Source organism: Acanthopagrus latus, chromosome 8 (genome assembly GCF_904848185.1).
Source record: "Acanthopagrus latus isolate v.2019 chromosome 8, fAcaLat1.1, whole genome shotgun sequence".
Lineage (NCBI taxonomy): Eukaryota > Metazoa > Chordata > Actinopteri > Spariformes > Sparidae > Acanthopagrus > Acanthopagrus latus.
Genome location: NC_051046.1, coordinates 6,474,312 through 6,498,562, shown reverse-complemented (window position 1 = coordinate 6,498,562; position 24,251 = coordinate 6,474,312). Strand labels below are relative to the sequence as shown.

The 24,251-nt window shown below is 42.0% G+C and overlaps 1 protein-coding gene across 5 annotated transcripts in view; it reads left to right on the top strand.

The window, feature by feature from the left end:
• Positions 1-24,205, top strand: part of LOC119023752 (serine/threonine-protein kinase WNK1-like) — a 28,176-nt gene extending 3,971 nt beyond the window's left edge. For 2 of the 5 annotated variants that reach the window (XM_037105867.1, XM_037105868.1), the window contains exons 3-29: positions 7,009-7,181; positions 7,983-8,203; positions 9,863-10,020; positions 11,335-11,423; positions 11,512-11,731; positions 11,849-11,950; positions 12,109-12,493; positions 12,586-12,752; positions 12,926-13,009; positions 13,400-13,435; positions 13,990-14,112; positions 14,400-14,498; positions 15,354-15,433; positions 15,514-15,676; positions 15,768-15,884; positions 15,979-16,092; positions 16,386-16,434; positions 16,538-16,681; positions 16,910-17,895; positions 17,987-18,061; positions 18,188-18,307; positions 18,420-18,741; positions 19,276-19,453; positions 19,537-19,724; positions 19,852-20,007; positions 20,099-20,328; positions 21,074-24,205. In XM_037105867.1, coding sequence (XP_036961762.1) covers positions 7,009-7,181; positions 7,983-8,203; positions 9,863-10,020; positions 11,335-11,423; positions 11,512-11,731; positions 11,849-11,950; positions 12,109-12,493; positions 12,586-12,752; positions 12,926-13,009; positions 13,400-13,435; positions 13,990-14,112; positions 14,400-14,498; positions 15,354-15,433; positions 15,514-15,676; positions 15,768-15,884; positions 15,979-16,092; positions 16,386-16,434; positions 16,538-16,681; positions 16,910-17,895; positions 17,987-18,061; positions 18,188-18,307; positions 18,420-18,741; positions 19,276-19,453; positions 19,537-19,724; positions 19,852-20,007; positions 20,099-20,328; positions 21,074-21,436 — 5,142 coding nt within the window. In that variant the 3' untranslated portion in view covers positions 21,437-24,205. The remainder of the gene's footprint in view (positions 1-7,008; positions 7,182-7,982; positions 8,204-9,862; positions 10,021-11,334; positions 11,424-11,511; positions 11,732-11,848; positions 11,951-12,108; positions 12,494-12,585; positions 12,753-12,925; positions 13,010-13,399; positions 13,436-13,989; positions 14,113-14,399; positions 14,499-15,353; positions 15,434-15,513; positions 15,677-15,767; positions 15,885-15,978; positions 16,093-16,385; positions 16,435-16,537; positions 16,682-16,909; positions 17,896-17,986; positions 18,062-18,187; positions 18,308-18,419; positions 18,742-19,275; positions 19,454-19,536; positions 19,725-19,851; positions 20,008-20,098; positions 20,329-21,073) is intronic. The other 3 variants (XM_037105869.1, XM_037105870.1, XM_037105871.1) reach the window with 3 other exon arrangements.
• The last annotated feature ends 46 nt before the right edge of the window (positions 24,206-24,251 follow it).

Sequence of the window (24,251 nt, the reverse complement as noted above, 5' to 3'; positions counted from 1 at the left end):
CCATTTGAAGACAAATTGTTATTGGAGTGATTATATTTTGTCATTTACAAAGCTCAATGCAGCAACAATAGTAATAATTGACCTGCACCTTTTTAAAAAAGTTTTTATCATCTTTTTAAAATCTAAGCTTGCGGCTTAATAAACCAGTTATTGAAACCCATTTTGTTATTTTATCTAAATACAATGTTCCTTGGTGTCTTGTTCAGACAAATAGTGATAATCTTAAAAATGCTAGTGGATCTCTGCTGTCTGTCCAGTTAAAGCAGCTACATGGCCCAAAGCAAAGTTTGACCTCATTCACCACATGAATGTTTACTTTTACTGTCACGCTTTCACTGTGCTGCCATGAGAGGCACAGGCCTCATACAGCAGCACATACAACTGTCGCTGCACATGCACTCTGGTTTCTGAACAATGTGAAGATTACAGACACGTGCCCCTCCCCCCCTCGCACAGACCAAATCATGCGCATGCTCAGTGCATTTCTGCTCTGAATGCTTGTGTGAATGTAAAGTGGGTCACATTCCTGATAGAGGAATCTCCTGTGCGAAGTGAAGCAGGCCAGCCTGCCAAGGCCTGCTGCTAAAGTGTCTGTCCACATCCCACCTTTTTAAACTTCCTCACATTCTTACATATTTGTTTTTCTTCAACCCATTTTAAACAAAATTCAGCAAATAAAACTTGCCCTCCTTCTCTCATTGGTTGATATCATGCTCAGAGTTGGTATATGTGTAGTTTTTGTTGTCTTGACTTCATTCTACAATATTATTAGTTTTTTCCTTTTGCATCAAAGCAAATTATTACTTTCCGGATATTGTAGAAGGAAAAGGAAGTTCTGGGAAATTTTAGTTCTTGTGGTCTCTTGTTTTTTTTTCTGAGTAAAGGTTGAAAAGGCTTGGGGAAAACCGAAATGTCCCTGTGTCTTTGTTCGTGTGTTTGTAAAAAAAAAAAAAAAAAGTGATTCAGCAGAATGGACAAGGTGAACCACCTTTCTCCTGCGGCTTAGTAAAGCTTTCTATAGGAGCTTGGTATTTTTCAGTTTGCAGTTGTACAAGGAGACAGATCTGGTGCAGAGGGGTGATTTATTGAATTTTTTACAGTTGAATGAGAACCAGCTTTGTTTTAGACACATGGTCTGCTCTGAAATGTGAACATGAAACCTGACACTCTCACTCCCCTTCGTTTCTATGTCAACTCAAGAGTTTCAGTGCTCAAAACTGTTGAGCTACACATGAGAAGCCGAAATCCCCTCTCACATGGTTGTTAAAGCTGTCCCATGATCACTCAAGCTCCAGTGTTACATTCTTCTTAATTCCTTAGAGCATATTCAGTGGAATATAAACTTAACATATTTTCTGCATGCTATTTCAGTTCAGTTTCAGTTGTTATGTGTCTTTTCAAACAGTCATGCCAGTAATAGATGTATAGTCCTCCTTTATACTTGGTTGCATCAAAAATGCTTGTTTTTCCCTAAGAAAAAAAAGCAAACAAATTCCATTATTGTGTATTTTAATGTTAAAAAGGAGTAGGTTCATCCAGTTAATTTACTTATTGTTTTGTTTCCTGTTGATACCAGAATCAGTGTCGCAGACGGTAATCAGCCTTTCCACTTGTGTGTTCTCTGAGAATATGGTGTCAGCTGGAAGCAACAGCAGCTCCCTTGGCTGTAAGCTAATGAAACAAGTCTGACAGGTTTCTCCTCATGAGGTCTTTCTTAATCTTCCTTAAACATGGCAAAAAATGTAGAGCCACATTAGCAGTCCTATGATGCTGTAATGGTCATTACATGCCAGAAAAACATGAGAACATGGACATGAAATTTGACTTTATGGTATTTCAACAAAAGGGTTTTCCCTGTGTACTTTTCCATTTATTTTGTGTGGGACTATGCACAGAAATAATCTTGAAGGCTAAGACTGAAACTGAAATGACCCTTTAATCTTAAAGCTCAGTCTGGCTGACAGGACTCTAGTCTTTGCTTTTGGAGGTATCATGTCATGATACGGCAGTTTCTTCAGTAGATATTTCACTCTAAACTAGAGTCTTGGATTTATGGACCGATCACTCTTTTCCTTCCCCCAAGCTGTGCTGCATCCATGGCTAGAAATTGTAGGGTGCAAAGTTTGAATACAATTGCTTTGGCTTATTCAGTCTGAAAGGCCATCTGTCCACAATCGTCTAAGAATTTCTAGGCGTCCACCCTTTTTTCACCTCACCCATGAACCCACACATTTGTTTCGGATCTCACGTTGCAGGCATGTCTGAACAATAAGTAGGTCACCACAGAGAGGAAGTCAAGGGGGGAAAAAGAAGAATAAATTTAGGAACCTCCCCTTTCTTGCTCACTCATCCATCTTCAACCATGTCATCTTCCACTCTCTGCCTTCCCACCTCCTTCCTCTCCAGTACTGGCTGAAGCCAAGCATTGAAAGATGAGGAAGAGAACCCCAGACATCCTTTAGAAGCTATGGGAGCTGCCTGTCCAGCTGGCTGATGGCATCTGCAGGGAGTGACATGCTATATCCAAATAGTATACATAGTAACATAGTGACTCGTCTGTAATTACCAGTCATGACTGGTAGTCTTTAGGTAGCCCATTTCAGTTTTTACTCTTGGATGCAACAAGTTTTGGGAGGAAACGTCACATTTTAAAATTGAGATTCCTAACCTCATTGTCAGCATTTTGAAATGTAATTACGGGGTTGACTTCCTCATGACATTCAGTGGTTTACTAACTTTGACTGGGTTATTAAAAATGTTGGCCCAGTTTTTTTGTTTTCGTCAGTCTTACTAACATAATTAGTAGACCATTTATGATATTGCTGTAATAATGGCTTTTTTCTTTCAACACCTGTGTTTCTGTAAGTTATTAACTGCTGTGCACATAATAACACGTCTCATATCAGTTGCAACTACAGTTTATTTCACTGGAAGAACTTATATGTCATTAGACAGAAAGGAGGGGTACGCCAGTGTAAGGAAACAGCATTGGAAATTGCTGGCTTTGTTCATCACAGCACTCAAAGTAGACCAGAAAGCAAAACTTGACACCATTAACTGTGAAGCATCGTACTGTGTCACGATTCCCTTCTGACTGTAACTGTGTCGAAGGTCATGACCTTTCAAATTTTGATGTATTAAATCACTGACATGGACTTTGAGAACAACAATGTAGTTTGTAACCTTTATGTATTTGAATAATCTGGGATATCATAAAAAATCTCCTTATTCAGCCATATTATTGAGGGTCTTTACTCAATAGAACAAAAATGAACCTTGGCTGTAGTTACTGATAACGTCTTATAGTTGACATGAGCATTCATCACCCAGAATCCATAAGGTGAGGATCATAGTGTTATTTGGTATATCAGTAGACCATGTCTGATGGTTGAAATGACTTGGACGATACTGCTATTGATGGCCACAAGATTACAGTTTCCTTTCCACAACATCAGTTTTAGATGTAAAGTCATACAGGCGGTTGTGAAATGGCCTGACTCTTGTCATCTGGTCAGTTGCTGACAGTCACATTGATGTATGACCTCATTGCCAGGAGTTACAATATCACAGGGACACCAATTATTTCTGTCCGATGAGAAATACTGCGCAAACGCAATAACTAAGTCACAATTTTGGTGGAGCTGTTTAACATGGCGTTTTGGCTTTCAGGCCCAACAGCCGTTACCCCAATATCAACCAATGTACCCAGAGGGCTCCATCTAGCCCTCTGTGTCGATCTCAGATCAGGGACCTGACAGTGCCAGCCCTTGGCATGATCACAGGCTTTTTTCACTCTGTCTATTTTTAGGGTTGTTGGGTAATTTATCATGGCCTTTGCCTAGAAGCAGCATGTTTTCCTCAGCTTTGGTAAAACTGTACTTAAATGGCATTAGTGATTCACATCGACAGGGAGCGCCTCAGATCATCATGTTGTTGAGACAGTATTAAGGCATGGAAAGTTAGTTTAAAATTGATGTCATGATGATGAGTTGCTTGTCCCCAAACAAAAGTAAACGTGGAGCCCTGACAGTAATGCTGACCGCCTTGAATCAAACGCGTGTCCTTCTTTTTTTCATGTCAAAGGAAACTTCTTTGTGATCAGTTAAGACTGAATGACTGCATAATCATAACTCTGATAACAACTTGGGCTTTTGCCCCAGCTGCTTAACCGTGCAATGGCTTGTTGAGAGGTGTGCCACTGAACTGAAGCAATAGGATCATGATTTATGATGTGTGTCATGCTGACTCCGCAGAGATGAACAGAAGTGTTGACTAGTCTGATTTGGAAGATATAATACTTTGAGTTTTGAGCATTTCTGCATTATTCTACACGTTCACTTCTGTATATTATTTTACATGCACATTTGTTTTTCCTTACCACTCTGCCTCTCTTTTTATCACATTCAGAGACTTCACAAAGCTACTTTCCACAGCTGAGAGTTGATATTGCAGTGGCAGTGGTGGCAACACAGCTCTTTAGTGAGCTGACTCATCCCCACTCTGTCAAATAGAGCTGCTGTGATTCAACTGCAGCTGCTGTGGCCCTCTGAGTGCCTGCCTGGTTAGGTTTCCTAATTTATAGACATTTGTGGCCTTGCACAGTCCTTTGAAGTACCTACAAGGATTTGATGTTAGGTTTTGAAGTAATGCTTCAAGGTCTGATTTAAAATTTCTGACTGTCTCTGTAAATTTGTCACACCAGACAGGTGCCTAGTGTAGCTGAGGTGTGATAAGCAAGCTATGGCAATCTCAGCTGATAGGTTTGGCTAAGTGTCAGTCAAGTAATCAGGCCCAACAAATTATTTTTGGCTTTTATTGGGCAGCTGATGGTGACAAACCACAGTAACCTGTGGAGAAACAGGCGACAAGGGTCCTGGTCAAACTCAAACTAAGGTCATTAAGACATCTGAACAAACAGATGGTCCATAAAGACTACCATTGTCAACTTTGTTCCCAAAATGCACATTGAGATGTGATGTTAAATATGTGGTTGCCACATGGCTGGTATTCTGAAGGCGCCTTCCCTGAGTTTCTTAATCGCCTCAACCATTGATTTAGGCTAAAAAGTTTGGTTTTTTTAAAAAAATCTAAATCAAATTCTGGTTTGGGGTCATGCATGCTTTCAAGTGGTTAATGAGTTATGTACTTAGTTTGTCCTGTATTGTGCTGAATAATACATGGAAACATAGTAGAGGAGAAGGGTGTGAGTATGAATGAACTGTTTTATCTTTATTCTTTTTTTTTTTTTTCTGTAAATGACTTGTTCCGTTTGCACGTGCCTAAGTAGATCTTATCTAGCACAGGGAATGCCGTTTGTCAACTTGTTTGCGATGAGTTGTCATGTGTTTTAAATGAGTTGTCTGTGAAGGAGTGTGCCTACAGCAGAAATGCTGTCATTGATATAGTAGTTTGGTATTTGTGTGGATTGGGGTGTTGCACACCCAAGAGCAGAAGCTCTGATGCTGCGAACGTGATCTTGGATGTTTTGCATGACTGTTCATATGGTGCACTGAAAGAGAAAGGGGAACCACTGTCCCACTAAATACTGATAAGTAGGTCAGTTGGTCCAAGTGCATGATGGAGCCTCCATTGCACTGCCATCTACCCTCACCCTTTATGCGCATGGCTCCCTGATTTAGTGTCCTCCCTTGCTGCTAATGGTTTGCACGTTTCCATTTAACTTATCTTTTATCTTTGCCCCCAGTCAGTTGTAATCATTCAACCTCAAACCTTAAAAAAAAACTCTTGGAAAGACTGCAGCGATCTCAATTATTTTTTTCTCAAAGCGATGTCAGTCACTGGAAAGTTTTCTATCTCTCGCTGACACACACACACACACAAAGGCAAATGCTCTCTCTCCACTCACAAAAGGGCTGAATTTCCTGGACAGCCTGGCCTCTGGACGGCTTGGCTTCTGGCCAAGTCTCTGGGGGTTTCAAGGGAGGTCTTTGGCTGCTGAGTTTCACTGGGCTGGTCTAACTGGTATGGGTTTGCTGCTCTATCGTCATGCATGCTGTAAATGTAGGTCACGCCAGGAATTACTCAGGAAACTTGAGAAGGGTGATTTTACGCATTCCAGATTTTTTTGTTTAATACACAGACCCCACAAAAGGGGTTACTGCCAATCCTTATTGATACATTATTCAGTTTTTGGAATGTTAAATCCCACTGGGAAAACAGTGCTGTTGGCTTTGCATATATTTTGCTATAAATCATTGAAAAACCCATCAGCTGCCAGGCATTTGTTGACTCTCATCAGCCGTAGATTTGCTTAGAATAGAAGCCTGGGTGAGCGCTTACCAGACACAGTTGGTAGCCAAAGAGCTTGGCAATATATTAGTATTGATATTCATTATAGTCTCTCATTGTTGATGTTGTGAATATTGATGCACAGCTTTATTTAATTTAACAGGTAGAACAAAGTCGGAATTATTCTCCTGATAAATAATCAATTTGCATGCATTACCATGTTGTGATTGACATTTTGAAACACTAACAGGTTTTTTCCCCACATCTAAACCCATAACATGATATGAAGGATGTACGTATCCATTTGTTATTTTTGTTACATTGCCTAAAGCAATGTAAAGCAATACCAGGTTTGATTTGGTATAAGTCAGATTTAATGTTACGGTAATTTGTGCTCTAGTATACTCCATAGATATCTTAAGTATCAGTCATGTTGTTGTTGACCTTTTAAACACTGGACTTCTTGAATCCAGGACAAAACTAGACATATTCCATTTGGTTCACAGTTGTCGGCCAGAGAAAACGGGGCCACATCCCTATGCCCCCATGTGTATGAGTACTTGTGCCAGAGCTATGTGAAATTTTGTGTGTCGCAACAGTTGAATGAAATGCAAGTTGCAAAAAGCACTATAAATCACCAGATATCTGGACTGTTTACTGTTTTTGTCATTAATGTATTCTTTAGAATTGTCCTTATTCCCAATAAATCTGTATACATCTGCTGTGAAATCTAAGTATTCTTCTTTTTGTCACCTGCAGGATCGTAAGCTGTCAAAGACGGAGAGGCAGCGCTTTAAGGAGGAAGCAGGGATGTTAAAAGGACTACAGCATCCCAACATTGTCCGCTTTTATGACTCCTGGGAGGGACCATCCAAAGGCAGGAAGTGCATTGTACTGGTCACTGAACTCATGACTTCTGGCACACTCAAAACGTGAGTCTCAAACTTGGCAGAGCTAACAAACACATTGATGCAGAACTCATATGTGCTGAATTCACTAGGGGCCCTATTCTATCTATAGGACATGGTCTAGTATGGAATGCAAGTACATCTAGGGCATGCCCGACTCCCTTTTACTTATTTTTACTTAAACTGGACTTGATCTTGGTTCAAACTAAGGTGTATGGTGCAAAGATGTTGTATTTTATATTCAATTATATTGTCCGCTGTGATCCTTAGCAGCAAAAGTAACATGTGCATCTCTCCATTAAGAAAGCTAGTGTGCGCTTTTAAGCACAACTCCAGCAGCCTAACCCAAAAGGTCACACAGTTTTCCTTCACACAGCGAAATTATTTAGAGTTGAGTAGCCATCCTTGCCATACTCTGAGCTCCAGCAGAGCTGTTGGAAACTTTTATCTCTCGAAAAAAATATTCTTAGTTTGTTTCCCTTGGAGAGTTTCCTCTGTCCTGTCAAGATTCTACATCTTTTTGTTTTGCTGCTTAAATGTGGCATGATATTTCTTGCAGTTACATTACTGGGTACATGAAAATGTTTAAGATAACTAAAAGCAAGCTCTGTAATCACTAAAAAAGAGTGTACACTAATATCGACCCCCTATGTAGTGTCATTGATTATAAGCATTCTGAACAAAATTTGCCTCAATATATTTGCTGAACTTTATAATGTTAGTAATTTATCAAAATCCTATAAAATGTTCTCTTGTTAGAAAAGACTACATTTACTTTATTTGCTATGTGAGAATATGTGAAAATCTTGATCTCTTGTCCTGTAGATATCTGAAGCGGTTCAAGGTGATGAAAATTAAAGTACTGCGGAGCTGGTGTAGACAGATCCTCAAGGGACTCCACTTCCTTCATACTCGGGCTCCCCCCATCATCCACAGGGACCTTAAGTGCGACAACATTTTCATCACTGGCCCAACTGGATCTGTCAAGATCGGAGACTTGGGGCTGGCCACACTGAAGCGTGCGTCATTTGCCAAGAGTGTTATAGGTACGACTCAGAAGTCATTTTCACTTCCTGGTTCCTGTCCTGCTTCGGGGCAGTACCTTTTCTAAGGTCATATTATGCCTTTATTGAAAATGACGATGTTTAAAGAGGGTATTTTCCTTTTACTTGTTTTTCTGACGGTGTGGTTCAAAAACAGACCACAGCGTTTCAGCTGTCTCTCAAACCACAGCTCAAATGGAGGCCAAACACTGTGGTAATCTTAGATAGATAACCACAAGGCTTTCTCTCTTTGCACTCACGCAGTGACTCTATCAAGTTTGGTCATTGTACAGAAGATTTCTGTTTATGTTTCTCCAAAAAAAGAGAGGGTTTTTTTTTCCAGGCACCTACTGAATGTAAGTAGCGCCTAACATTTCTCATACTGTAAATATTAATATCATTATGATAATAGCTGTCATGCCTTCTTGCAGGCTAACCTGGCCATGGCTAAAGGTATGGCCTTTGCTTCTGTCATAGACTGGTCTTTGTTCTGTGGTTTGGAAATATGTGGTCTGTTTGCCAGTTATACCTATGATGTTTAACATCTCTTTCTATGGGTTTGCCTCAACAGGTTTTTTTTTTTTCCTAGTGTTTGTCTCTTACTGTCTTTTAAAGTATTGCAGGACCGCAGAATCTTTTTGCTCCATCTTTGTGTCCAGGGAGCTCTCCCCACTTTCTCTCTGTCAGCCTTACTCCTTTTGTTTTTTGTTTTGTTTTGTTTTTTTATTTTATTTTTATTTTCACATTCTTGGGTATGTTTTTAAAATGTAGGCTCTAGCCTCAGCTGTGCCCAATTCTGCTGTTTGGAATGAATAGGGTACTGCTGGTCATTGAGTAAGTATGAACTTTTTGGGCCTGGTAAGTCTGACAGTGTGCTGTAACACACATCAATATCAAAAACAAATTAATTCATATAACCAAATGAGTTTTTCTGTGTAAGACCTGAGATTGAATGTAAAACGATCAATTAATAGACAACGGCTAATGTGCAAAGACACACTGCTCAGCACAGTAACTAGCTATGGGATCTGCTTCTCTCAGCCTTGACCATAACAGCTTCCTCCTGCAGGTCAGGAAGAGATGGTAAGTCTGTCTTCGAAAGGTGAGGGTACTTCAAAAGAAATGGTTACTGTGGATGTAAGGTTAAGGTCTTGACAAAAGTTATTTCCATAGCTGGTAATGTTTCTCTTACTGAGATCATTGGCATCCCTTTGAACAAACTGCACTGTATTCTGATGGGTATTATTCTCAAATGTCTCATTTGAAACTTTTTGAACATTGCAAAGAACATCCATTTTGGCTAACAAGTGTGTTCTGTACATTGGCTTAACTCAGTCACTTTTATATATAACTACATGTTAAGGTCTTACACAGACAAACACGTGCTTTCTTCTCTACAGTCTAACTGAGCCCAGCCTCTCCCTCCTTTTTTGTTTTCTGTCTCTTTTTTTGCTTTCCTTCCCCTTTTCTTTTTTTTTCTCTCTCTTCAAACTTTCACCTCACAGGTTCTACTCCAGGAGATGTCAGCAGGCTGGTCACTCTTCTCATCCTCCTCTTCCTCAACCCCTCATGGGTTAGAGGAGCAGAGGGGCAATGGGTTATGAGAAGCCCACTCAATCAGTAAGGGAGTTCGAGAGTTCTGAATAGTTGTTTTGATTTAAGGTACCCCTGAGTTCATGGCGCCTGAGATGTATGAGGAGAAGTACGACGAGTCAGTGGATGTGTATGCCTTTGGAATGTGCATGCTGGAGATGGCCACCTCAGAGTACCCTTACTCAGAGTGCCAGAATGCTGCACAGATCTACCGCAGAGTTACCAGCGTAAGTCTTCTTTTCAACTCTCCATGTCACCCCTCTGCCCTGCCTTCACCTCTTCCTTTATGCCAAGAAGGCTAGTATCCCATTCTGGAATGATTTTATATTCCCACTGACACCTCTCAACCTTATATTACATTTCTGTCCTCCAATTTTGTATTTCATCTCTTAACTTCAGTGTGTTCCTATAGCTCCCATATGAGTTCACATTTTCCAAACTTAGAAAACCTCAGAAAGAGAAAATGTGTTATTAAAACCAACAAGCCTCTTTGCTTCATGTCATACTGTTCTTTATTTTCCCTTTTCTTCTGAATTACGGTGTGTGTTCTTTAAGCATGTAGACCTCTAGGTGTGGATTATTGATAAGGGGCTGAACAAGCGCAGTCTTGTGATGTTGCCACAAGGGCAGTAACTGTCCTGGAAAAAACACATATTTTTCATCTTATCATGCAGTTCATACTGACTTGGGTAATAAATGCATAGTGACTCATATGACTTATACTTTTGCAAGTATAAGAGTCTCATAGATAAGTTGGTTAAAATGTTCCTTAAATGTTATCTACATAGTGAACCTTGAAATCTATACTAATACGCTCAGTTTATCATTAACTGCAAAGTACAAATACTAAAGTCTTTGCCACGTTATTCAACAGAGGATGTTTTAATCACCCTACTTCTTAAGTTGTTCTCACATTCTCTATAAGCCACAAATAGCCCATACTGCATAGCACCAAACAGTTGACTCAGTTGAGAAGCATAGTGCTATTGTGCTGCATTTAGCTAGTGTCACATGCTCAGCTTTTACAGTACCATTCCTTGGGGAGATCGGCTGTTGTTCTTCCTATTCTGACATTAAGCTCAGTTGTTCAGTCCTCCATTTTGCTGTAGCCCTAGGTAGCTTCCTGAGACTGTTCCCTTAATTCATGACCTCTTTAACCCAAACCCTAGCCATCCTACTGACTTATGCCCTCCTTTTCCCCATCACGTTTTTAAATGCCTTTTTTTTAATGCCACCATGTAAAAGCATGCTGTCCTTCTCAACATTATTTGACAAGTTTGCTATGGAGGTTAAGTTTCCTCAAAGCAAACCCTTCCACTTCAGTGTTTGACATTTGAGAGTCATTCTAAAACAAAACTAAAAGAGGAAGTTCATTTAAGGCTGCAGCTGTCTCATTAATCTGGGACTTTACAAATATTTTTTATGGTGTTAGTGTAGAGTCTCTGAACTGAAATTGACAACATGGTTTGGGTAGCTGCCAAAATAAAAAGGTCAGATTAGAAGAGGAACCATTCTCATTCAGGATTCTGTGTTTCCTGTAGGGGGTGAAGCCGGGCAGCTTCGACAAGGTGGCCATTCCAGAAGTGAAGGAGATCATCGAGGGATGTATTCGCCAGAACAAGGACGAGAGGTCTCTGACTTAAGAGAACATTGAACAGGTATAGAGTAGCTCTCCAAGAAAACATGCATTTGCTCACTGCTTGTCTCTCTCCGTTCAGGTACTCAATCAAGGACCTTCTGAACCATGCCTTCTTCCAGGAGGACACAGGGGTGCGAGTGGAGTTGGCAGAAGAAGATGATGGAGAAATGGTGGCTATTAAGCTGTGGCTGAGAATTGAGGATGTGAAGAAACTCAAGGGGAAATACAAAGACAACGAAGCTATTGAGTTTTCGTTTGACCTCAACAAAGACGTCCCAGAGGATGTGGCTCAGGAGATGGTGAATTAAATTTAAAATGCTTTAATCTGCCTTTGCCACCTCATGAAATGAAAGAGTTTCTCTCGCAATCTTTGAAATGTTCAATACTGAATTATTTGTAATGTCTGTTTTCTGTAGGTTGAGTCTGGTTATGTGTGTGACGGCGACCACAAGACCATTGCAAAGGCCATAAAGGACAGGGTGTCTCTAATTAGTCGTAAGAGAGCACAGCGACAACAGGTGAGTCCATGCTCCCCATAGTGCAATTAATGTCATTAATGTATTCTGGATTCTACTGTCAGCCACAGAATGTACGTACCTGTCCTGTGATGTGGAGATTTTGTCATTCATTGCTATCATAAGGGATTTTAATACCTCTGCTGTTGATTATCTTGAAGGTCCGAGAAGATCAGGAGAAGAGGAGGATAGAAGAAGAACAGCAGAGTCTACTACTGCAAGCACAGCAACAAGGCCAACAGCCGGGCACAGAGATGCCTCAGTCCCAGCCTGTGCGACAGCCAGCTTCTTACGTCCCTTCACAACCAACCCAACACAGCACACAGATTTCTGCCCAAACTCCATCTCAGCAGAGCCTTCAGAGCTCCAACTACAGCACTTCTCAATCAGTGCAACTGACTGGCATGCCACAGGGGGTCCCGTTTGTCCCCCACTCAACTGGACAACTCCCAGGGTCAGTTCAGGGTCAGAGTGTGGCCCCCATCCAGCCAGAGTCAGAGGAGCCTGAGACTGACCAACACCAACAAATACAGCATGGTGGAGGGGGTATGCATATCTTAAATGCATTCACCTTCAAAAATCAAACTATTCTAGATCTGTCCATAAATGAAATTAACCCTCTTGTCCTTTTCTAACAGCTGTTCACATGGGAGACAGACCACCTGCTTCCTCCATCCATCCTGAAACCCAACCTCCTCAGTCTGGAATATCATACAGCTCCCCTTCGGGTCAGCATGTGCAGCCCCAGGTGTCATGCCCGCAGACACAAAATGATCAAACGCAGCAGCAGCAGCAGTTGTCGGTGGTGAGTCATTTAGAAAGTAGGACATAATCTTGTGTGTTGAAGAGAACCAGATGTTTTCCCCTTGGTATGGGTTCCTCAAAATTAAGAATTATTTGATCTTCTTGCTACAAGTTTACTTTCTTCTTTGCCTCATTTTAACCATGTGCTGCTTTTGTCTCTCTGTTGTGCATAAGATTCAACCTCAGATGCAAGGTGTTCAGCCTGAAGTTGTTCCTGTTGCACCAGGCAGCCAGCCTGTTCCAGGGGCACCTCCACAGGTAAACTTTGTGCTGCATGTGTTAATGTCTTTAAAGAGTTACTTCAAACCAAGTGAGAAGTCTGACCTCTGGTTAAATATTTTCAAATCCTTTGCATGTAAAAACACACCTTGTAGCAATATCTGTTGGGGCTGAACATGCCCTGACATGTCTAAATCAGTGCAGCAAATGTGAACTTCAACCACTCAAGGTCAGCAGAATCTGATTTTCCGAGGGTGTGAAGTTAACCTTCAAAGCCTATAATGTATTCTCTGGGACAGGCAGCTGTGTTGTACCAACTGAGTGTTCAGAATCCCGAGAGTTCGTCATATTTACCCTAGTTTGCTTTTTCCCCCTTTTCAATCTCAAACTTTCCCATTCTTACCCTGTGTTATGTTTTGTTTCTTATAGTACGGCGTTTACTACCAACCATCGCTTCCCCCTCAGGTAGATAAAATGTCCCATTTTCCTGTTACCACTTTTAAGTACACCCACAGCCTTTTGGATAACATGTTGTTGGAAACAAAATGCACTTGTCTGTATCTTCATCTGCATTGTAGACTCAGCCTTTGCCGTCCATTTTGACTCAGTTGTCGTTATAGTTGATAAGTGGAAACCATGTCAAAAATATTACATACAGTATTTTTTTTTTTTACTTGCAAGTTCCGTGTGGCTCAACTTGCAATGCCTTTCTAAATTACAATCTAAATGTATCTAAATGAGGATGTTAAATGTTCACACATCAGTGCCTTGTTGCCCTATATTCTCAATGAGTAAATGGTGTGATTCATGCAGCTATGTTATCCAACAGGTAAGTGCATGTGACTTTGGAAAGGAGGCAAAGTAAATATCTGAAATATTTAGAATGGAAAGAAACTGGATTTTCAGGAAGTAACCGAAATGTTACTGTAAAAGTATGTCATATGTGTTTATCTTGTATTTTCTCTCTGATTGGATTCTTATTTGTTATCACACCATCTTTCTCCCCTCTGGTCTTACAGATTCCCACCCAGCAAGTGATGATACCCCCATCTTCTCAGTCGTCCTCCCCCCAACAGCAGCAACAGCCAGAGAGTAGCAGTACTCTACAGATCTCCAGTCTACCACAGACACAACAGCTACAGGTGACACACATACCTCCTCTGCTCATACATAACATGCAAATTCATCTGTTCTTGCTTGACACATATGCTGACATACATAGATGTTTAAACAGTCACTCAATTCCACTGTTTCACTTAGCCGTATTAAAATATGAATTTCATGCTCTTCATTTTTTTTTTTAAGTTTGCGCCTCTTCTAAATCTTTGTTTCTTTTCTCTTGGCACACCACTCATTACCATGGCTATTCCTTTTTTTTCTTCCACTCCACTTCCCCTCTGCATGCTGCGTATTCCTGCATGACTCTTAGTCTTGCGCCAGTGATCCAAGTCCTCCTATCATGTCTCCTCCAGTCAACGCAGAGCATCTATACTTCCTCTATCAGGCCTCATGCCTCTCTGTACTGCAGGTACTCTACAGAGCACAAAACATATGTGTGTGGGTGAGTGTGTGTGGGCCAGGTGTGAAGCATTTGGCTCACACCTCCTTGCACAGTTTTGTTGCTGAAGTATGTGTACGTTCATACTTCAAAAATATCCTCAGGGTGCACATTTTACATAGATAAATATTTATAAAAAGACAAGCATGTATGCTAATTCTATTATAAAGCACCAATAAACATTTTAGTGAGGAGGGCAATATCTGCCGCAGTATACTTAGTAACATGCGAGAATGTAGAACAGTGTTTGTTTTTGTCGCTGTTTGACCAAAGTGGCAGTGTGAACAACTCTTCTTACTTCCTCCTCCTAGCTGTTTAACAGCTTAAGGGTTTTATTTGGAGCTTCAAATCCTACATGAAAGCAGCACCCCAGTAGATCTGTGGGCATGTACATTTTATTACAGCCCTGTAACTACCCACAGGGCTATAACTGGACAGTCACACAACAGCAATAACCTATGTAGATGATACTTATAATATCCATTTCAGCACAGAAAAAATGGCCACGTTCTGAAGGAAATTAAACTCCATTGCACAGCAGTATTTACACTGTCTGAGAGCTGAATAATGGCGTCGCTTGTTCTGCCCTGATTCAAGTTTCACCAGGTTAAACAACTCCATCTGGTGGATGGTCTTGTTTGAAATCTTTCATTTCCAGTAAATAGTTGGTCAGAATAAATAACTGCAAAACAAAATTTAATGACATACAAATGATCACTGTTTACTGTGTTAGTTTGTAAATCATTTCAAAAGAAAAATGCACTTACAAAAGAGATTGTTATTTGATGTGAAGTTCTAGATTTATGGATGTTTTCTGTGTTTCAGGCCCCTGTGAGTGTTCCTCAGTCAGCACCAGTGGAGCAGCCTGCAGGATCCACTGCTCTGGTGCCACCATCTGTAGAAAGGTAAAAAGAAAGTTTAAAAAAGAAAGAAAGCATGTGTATTTTGTGTTGAATTCTCTCTCACTGGTCCATTTCTCTTTCAGCTGTCTGTCAGATGCAGCTTCAGGTCTTAGTGACGGCAATGATGGAAGCTCCACATCAGGAGGTCGCCATGAGGGACGCTCACTGAAGCGCCACCAGCGGCGATCTGTACGCAGCCGCTCCCGTCACGAAAAGACTGCAAGGGCCAAGCTAAATGTTCTCAGCGTAAGCATCTGAACTGATGTAATCACTCATATTTTGTCTCAGGGTCTTTGTTGGTGAACAGTTGTTTAAAACCAGATTGATTGTTTTGCAGATCTCTAATGTGGGAGACAGAGTAGCAGAGTGTCAACTGGAAACACACAACAGGAAGATGGTGACATTCAAGTTTGACCTTGATGGAGACAATCCGGAGGAGATTGCACAGATCATGGTAGTAGTGGTTCTCTAAACATCTAGGAATTGTTAACTGTTCAGTTCAAAGTTTAGTTTCAGTAGATGAACATCTTTTTACTCTCTTCTTTCAGGTACAGAGTGAGTTCATCTTGGAGAGTGAGCGAGAGTCCTTCATCGAGCAGATCCGTGAAGTCATAGAAATGGCCGACGAGAAAGGAGAGGGCATGAAGGAAGGTTTTCCGCAGGTATGTCTTCACTGCACATCACCTTACCAGTAGGGCTGACCAGAATGTTTTGAAGCTTTACCGTTGCAAAGGTATTCTACATCCAAACTGATTAATTACTGTGCCACATAGACTGGAGCTTCCCCTCCTCAGAGGCGTTCTAATATTTGTGGATACTTGTCACTAAAGATTTGAAGGCTTAAAAATGGTGTTCAGGGCAGCCCTCCTCATGAGCCAAATACCCGTAATGATAATTTTGATCATCACCTGCTAAGGCTTGGGATGTAACCGCCTACATTTTTATGTCTTTGCAGATAAGTGATCACCCGCAACAGCCCGAGCTGTCTGTTCCCATGATGCCAGGTTAGCAAACTTTAAGGAAAAATATACTTGGCAAGTCATTCATTTTTTGGGAATCCAGCCCCCCCCGCCTCACACGTATCCTTTTCTTTTGGCCTTCTCTCAGGTATTTCCCCCAGCACTGCAGCCCAGGTGGTGCATTCAGCAGGACGAAGGTTCATCGTCAGCCCAGTGCCAGAGTCCCGTCTCAGAGAGCAGTTCTTTGGCGCTCCGTCTGCTAATACCTCCTTTGGAGATGAATCTGCACCAGGTAAGAGAAGAGCTTGGTTTATTTCCTGTTTAGTAATACACTTTAGACTGAATGAAAATAAATGTAAATATTTTAACTGATTGACACAGAAGGTTTGTCACAGTGCTATACGTTCTAATCAACTGAGTGAAAACAAAGTGAACCTGAAGCTGTTATTGATGTTTAAAATATTATATTCATATTCATATTTGTTGATTGCCTTATAACGACTTTTTTACTTTCTTTTAGGTCCTATGACATTGGGTCTTTCTCTATCTGCTCCAACTGGGATGCTCCAGCAGGCCTTCAGTAAAATGAGGGAGGCTCGTATAGAGAGAAGCAATACTCTTGATCCCCCTGCTGTGGAGCAAGAACCAGGCCCTGTCCAGTCCAGTGAAGCTGGAATTGGCCCAAACTCAAACCTGGCTCCTCCAGAGGTTTCTACCACAGGCACTTCTTTTCCTGCTGTACCTCTCTCATCCACTGCAACATCTTCACCACCTGCCTCAACTGGGAGAGTTTCCCCTCCACCCATCTCTGCTCAGTCCCAAACTACAGCTCCTGTCACCAGTGATCAAAGTCCAGCACCTCAGTCTTCACACGATGCAGGCCCCTCTCAGCATCCACCAGCTGCTGTCATTCCTCCCTCATCTTCCACCATCTCTCCTCCATCAGTCCAGACCTCCGTCCCGGCCGTGACAGGGCCTCAGTCTTCTGTTGCTATTGTCACACCCAGTAGTACCGGTACTGTCCCTGCTACAGAGCAGCAGCCTTTTAATAGCGCTGTTTCGTCCTCTCAGCCTATGAGTTCGTCCATTCATGCAACACAGCACAACACCTCCCAGCCTGTCACCATTTCCTCTCAGCCCCCTCCTCCTGCCTCACTACCCAGTCAGAGCCAGGTCCAGCCACAGCCAGTGGAGTCAGAAGGAGCTGACCTCCAGACCAAGACAGCTGGTAGGGATGATATCCAAGCTCTAGATAAGAAGCTACGCTCCCTCTTTAAAGACCAGAGCACCACCTCGTCCTCATCAATGGATCCCAGTCAGAACACAGGCACCTCTTCTCCTCCGGCTGGGACTGCTTCCCCTCCACCAGGAGCCGCCATGGTGCCTCCATCAAACCTTCCCCTCAGCTCTGGGGTGCAGGGTGTCCTGGGCCCCACAACCACCCCAGGACAGGGTATTACCCCTGCAGGACATGCACAGACACCTCCAACTAAACCAAGGGCACAGGTTAGAGGCAACTTCATCCAAGAATAAATCCAAAATTCTGTATGTTAGCATAAGAATATTTTGACCTGACTTCCCTCTTTATGTTTTTTAGACGTTACCGACTGGTTTTGATCAAGCTGCTACTCCTCCCTCTGACCTTGTTCCCCCATTTCCTGGACCAAATCAGGTTAGCTCTGCTGTGGTCCTGTAAAATCACAGACTATACCACATTTGTTTGTAAAAATAGTGAAGGAGTGTAAATTAGTATTAATCCAATTGTTTTTATTTATTTCCTGTTTGTGTGACTCTACAGTCACAACAGCCCCTGGGTAATTTGGATGCCGAGTTGAGGAGAGCTCTGAGTCCAGAGACTGTTCAGGGTGGTAACAGAGTTCAGCCTCCAGCAGCTGGTTTCACTCTTGGACGTTTTCAAGTAAGTTTAAGTCACAACTTTAAATGTATCTGCTTAATTCAGTCTGAAACGGATAAAACTCTTAAATGTCAGGCTTTGTTAATTTAGATGTTTTCCCTCCTCTCTTTCTCAGGTATCTGTTGCCAGTGATGGCACGTCCAGCAGCATTCCAGGTCCAGCCAGCATTGTTTCCTCTTCGTCTATGACACCGTCCTCTTCCTCTACCTCCTCCTCTTCCTCCTCTTCTTCCTCGTCCTCCTCGTCCTCCCCCTCAAGTCCAGAAAATACCCTCCACCGGTCATCCAATCTGGCCAAAGGAGTTTGTGAATTTGACGCTCTCCCAGCTGGTCCGGCCAGTCAGTCCACCACTATCGGCCGCTTCCAAGTGTCCACGAGCACTAACGCCACATCTGGGCCAACCACTGGTTCTAAAGTGGGACGTTTCTCCGTCACGGGTGTGTAAATCAACTTTGATAAGCTAGTTTAATGCCCTCCATACTCATCACCGATACGACACGGTGTGCTAAGAACCATACAAATCTCATGCTTCACACTATCTCAACGGTTAGTTCACTGTAACTGAAGAGGCTGAAGTGTTTTTAAAATTGGGTAACCATTTTATCACGGTCACCCTTTTTCTTAAGTGGCCATGGTATAAGCAATATAATGCACACTGTGGTTTCTTTATAGAAAGTCATGCTCTCTGTGGAAATCGCTCCTGCATCATTTAATATTTTTAGATTAATCTTATTGGCAGAGGCTGGTGAGGGAATTAATATTTAAGGCTTTGATAGCATTTGTCTTTGGACTTCTCTGTCTACTGTGCTTGAAAAGCTGTTCTATTTTAACAACATCTGAACACGAGGATTTAGTCAGTAAATATGCATTTAGCAAAGATTTTATCCATCCAGAGATGTTTAGGTTAGGTTATGTCTATGTCATGAGGTTCCCAGGTCAGCACAGTAATGGCCTTATGTGTTTTCCCTCAGTGACCCCAGCTCCAGCAGCAGGCCCAAGTCCTTCACCTGGCTCTGGTATCCAGAACGGGCCCTCATCCTCAAACTCTGAGCCTCATAACACACACACTCATTACAGTAGTGACAATGACGATGACTCTGAGGCTGAGGATGAGGCCTTGCAGAAAGAAATCAGTCGTCTCAGAGAAAAGTGAGTAATTTCCTCTAATGAATGCTCCTTCACAGTTCAGTAGAAACATGTTAACATGACTGCCTGTTCTGCCTGTTTCTCAGACACATGCTGGAGATCCAGGCCTTGCAGTCCCGTCAGAAGGAGGAGATAGAGGGTCTGTTCACACGGATGGGAAAACCCCCACCTCCCTCTGTTTGCTCCCCTGCTGTGGCGATGGCTGGAGGTCGACGCAGGCGCAAAAGCCACAGATCTGCTCGCAGTAGTGGACAGCCCAGCCCTGTACACTCAGGTACAGACAGTGAACTGGCCTTTTTATTTCAACACCGCATTTTTTGTTCAAAGTGCCGAAGCTGTTGATTTGGAAGGTTCCTGAATAAATGTTTGCACTCTATTGTGTATTTTGCTCATATGTTCAGGATCTCCAGCCTCGGCTCAGAGTGTTCATGGTTCAGAATCCTCTCCAAAGCAAAGTCCACCCTCAGCAACAGAGACATCACAAGCAGCCAACAGATCATCCATACAGCAGCTCAGATCCTCTCCATCCATGCCCAGCCTTAGTAGTTGCTCTACAGGTATGTGCAAGCACTTTGTCTCGTCACAATGAGGCACTTGAAGTGATTCCCTGAATTAATTTTCTGTTTCACCTCCCTTCTTGTGTCCCAGGATCGAGTGTGACCGGCTCTATAAATGGTTCAGGCAACTGCCAGAATCACTCTGCCTCCCTGAATCAGGCTACTGGACCTACTCCTCCTGCCTCTCACACCCAGAAGGGCAAGGGCACCTTCACTGATGACCTGCACCAACTGGTAGATAACTGGGCCAGAGATGCCATCAGCCTCTCCCAGTGCAAGAGAGGGCCTAAAACTGGAACACAGGCAGCAGTGGGACATGATGTAAGCATCCAGTACTTTGGCTGTATGACCATATATCACTGATTGTTGAGAAAATGGATAAAACAGGTTTAAATTTTTAAAAGAAAGTATGAAGAAAATTTAAGTTACGTGTTAATAGAGCAGGGTCTCTGCAATATTTCGATGAAACCTCCTGAGTTTGTACTTTTTTTCCAACAGTCAGACACCATACAAACATAATTATTCCTATTTGTTTAGGCACATATAGATTCAGAGCTTATAAAGTATTATGTCTATACCATAAGTACACATAATTTATTTATTGTACTCTTTTAGAAACTCTTGCATCACACAGCTTTTAAAATTACCATTACATAAACATTAAGAATTTTGGACGTATAAAACTGCTTTTTAGTTTTAAAGATGTTTTACATTCTACTCGTTCATCTGTGTATGTGTGTGTATTACACATTTTACATGATTTATGTAGAGTTTTTTTTATCAAATTGAAAATGTATTCTCTTATTTATTTAACTGTTTTTTTGTGTACTGGGTTTGCATATAATATAAATTATAATTAAACATATGAAAATGTTACACTTGTGCAAAACTACCCACAGATGATCAACCATGATGTTATAAACAGATTTTCAGCCGAATTAGTACTTTTCTTCCTGAGAGATCTTTTTAACCAAAGTCTCAAGAATCATTTATATGATTATATTGATTTTTTGGCTAAGCACTTCCTGTCCTGTTGTAACTTTTATAACTTTGTCCTCTGTAACAGATCATTCCTCCAACCAACATGGGCCGTAAATTCTCAGCTCCAGGGTATCTCTGCCCATCACTTCCCACGCCCTCCAGCGCCACGTCCACCACCTCCACGCACCTCCCCAACCCAGCCAACCCGTCTGTCCCTTTGGGGCCTCGCAAAGGCTCTCTGGGTCCAGTCGCCCCGGGGTTTGGATACACCTCAGCCCCGTACAGCGCTCCTCAGTGGGCAGGACCCACAGGCACATGCCAGGTCGGCATACAGTACCAGCCGCCTACAACAGCCTCAGTTTCAATGCACCAAGGCTACCACCTGGGGACCACACAAGCCCCCCAGACATCAGTGAACCCCGGAGGGTCCAACCTGAGGCCTACGTAGCCCAGTCAGCCCCGGTCCAGGCTGAGACAGAGGGCCACGCAGGGCAGAGAGGCCAGACAGTCAAGAACCACTAGCTCCCTTTGCTGGTTATCTGGCTGGATGTTGTGCTTTTTATTTTATTTCAACTTTTATTATTGTGTTTTTCTCTGTAATAGAGTTGACCTGTGTGGTTCAAGTCCCCTCAGGCAGAAGGAAATCTGTCTGGCAAAATTGGAGGGAGAGTGCAATACACATCCACAGCACATGAGTCTCACACTTAGCCTGCCATTAGCTGTGGAATCGAGCTGTGACGAGTCGGTTGGTCGTGTCTGGCGATGTAATGACCCAAAGGCATAACCAACAGCAGCCAAAGATGTCTTTTGAGAGCAGACGAAATGTCGTCATTCCTTTTGAAGAGGAGAAGGTAGGAGGGATTCTGGTTCACATCCGTACTGGTCCTAATTTGACGGCGAGTTGGGACTGAAGACAGTTGAACTCATACACACAAAGACACATGTGCGCACGCACACACACACACTCACATCTAACTACACATCAATCTGGTTAAGTTGACTTGGGATGGTTGGTTAAGTTGTCTCCGACAGTGAGGAGGAGTGTACTCGAAAGTGGGAGATAAGACAGTTTGTCTCGGAGTGTGAGGTGGAGGAGTTTGGAGAAGAAAGACAAAGTATGTTAGGCAGGAGTGTAATGGAAAGGGTTGCAGTATGAACACATCCCAGTGGCTACCTATTGAGTAAAATGCAATAATGGCAAAGAGTAGATATACTGTCCCTTGTAACTGTGGCCTTAATCCCCCAACACATTCAAACATTGACTTTGTACATAGATATTTCTTCACTGGGTTATGATTCCATGTTTAGCATATATTTATGTCCCTGTGAGAGTCTGGTGTCATTGTGCTTTGAGTTGTCTCTCCATACAGAGTTATTATCATCCTGATTTATTCTTCACGTCTGATATGTAAGCCAGTGGATCTGCCATATGAAAAAGCCTGGTGTTGACCACCATTCAGACGAGGTGATGCTGCTGTAAATCACAATCTTGGTAGGAGAGCGTTTGCAGGGTTTTTGTTGTTTACGTGAGAATGAAATCTTGTCACGAATCCCATGTTGACACATGAAAACATTTTATTTAGTGCTTAGCAGTGAGATACGAGCAGCTCCAAATCCTGCTCATGATATCCTACATATGAAATAGTTTTGTTTTTTGCAGTAGTATTTTGTGGAAGGGATTTGTCTCAGTTCTTTAGACAGGTAGTGCACAGTAGTCAGATAAACAGGTTGTTAGTGAAGTCAAGTTAAATATCTCCGCTCATAACATTTAGCCGTCACTTCTCAAATCACAAGTGTCTGGGGTTCTCTTTCTGTGGTGTTTTTGTATGCGTATATTTAATAAAACAAATGTTCTTTATGGACCTGTATTCAGCCATCAGATTTTGATGTTGTTTCACTGTAATTATTATTAAAGGTTGTTAAACAACATGTAGTTAAAGGAATATAAAAAGTGCAATTGCAGGGTTGTTATTGGTATGCTTGTCACCAGGCAGGAGTGATCCTGCCGTTTATTAAGCTCTTATATCTTATGACCGCCCTGCCCCCCCTTTTTTCTATTTAATTGTATATATGTTAATGTGAGGTAAATGCTTTCACCTACTGCTCAGTCACTAGAGTATGCTTGTGGTGACCCACTCTACATGCACATGCACTCGAACCTGTAAACACGAGGAACACTTTAGTGCCTTGCATCCTCACTAATGACAAGTTCCAGATTCATCTAGTCCTGTAGCTGTGACTGTACTGCAGAAAACCAGTGAACTAAAACTGTACACAACGTAAACACAACACGTGGCTGCATAACTGTCGCACGGCCAGACTGAACACCACACACAGGACTGCAGAACAAAGAGCACACTGAGTAATGTGGAAACCGTTTGTTTTTCTCTCTACAGTTACATTTGTGTTGGTTGTGTGATCAGCTGTGTATTTATATTTGGCTCATGCATTCATGGATTTTTGGCTGACGTTTTGTTTTTTTTGTGGATTCATCATAATTCGTCATTAAACCGTTTTAATAGAAGCACTTGTTCAGGCAGCGAGTGAGCTGTGGAAAGGTTGAAGAGTCGCCCTCACGCGGGCTCACCTTTGGTTTCACCCACGTCACACGAGTGCCATGCTGTCATTGTGACTCTTTCGCCTGCTCGTAGATTTGGATGAATAGTTAAACTTCTCTAGAGAAAAAATAAGTTACTGCAATGCAGAATATGCAATGTTTAAAGTTTTAAAGGGACTGACGGGGTAATGGAAACATTTGCATGCTGAAGAGGGTTGTTACTGACTTCAATGTTTTTGATATTGGAATATTAGAGATCTTTGTTTTTTATTCTTTGCCTTCCTGTGAGTCATCACTTAAGTGTCGATCTGTTCAATTTTGCCATTTGCCAAAATCACAGGCACAACTTCAATATCAGACTATCAGCTTATGATTTCTGCATGCCGGCTTCACTGGTGTTTAATCTTACAAATTGCAAACAACTGGCCACTGTACAGCACAAACTCAGCAACGTTTAAGGTCCACATGCTACTATGCTACTATCAGTAACTATCACAGCCCTCTACACAGCGATGTTGGAGGCGACTGACACGCAGTTAACCCTGTAGAGCTCTTATTTCTGATCCCTCCTTACTGACTTCCTGTGATTCAGTGTCTGTTTTGTGTATGTTTTTCACATTGTATAAAATGTAAAAACAAATAAAAATAATATCAATTAAAGCGCTTGTCGTGCTTACTGGTGTTTTGTTATTGTTGTGACCACACT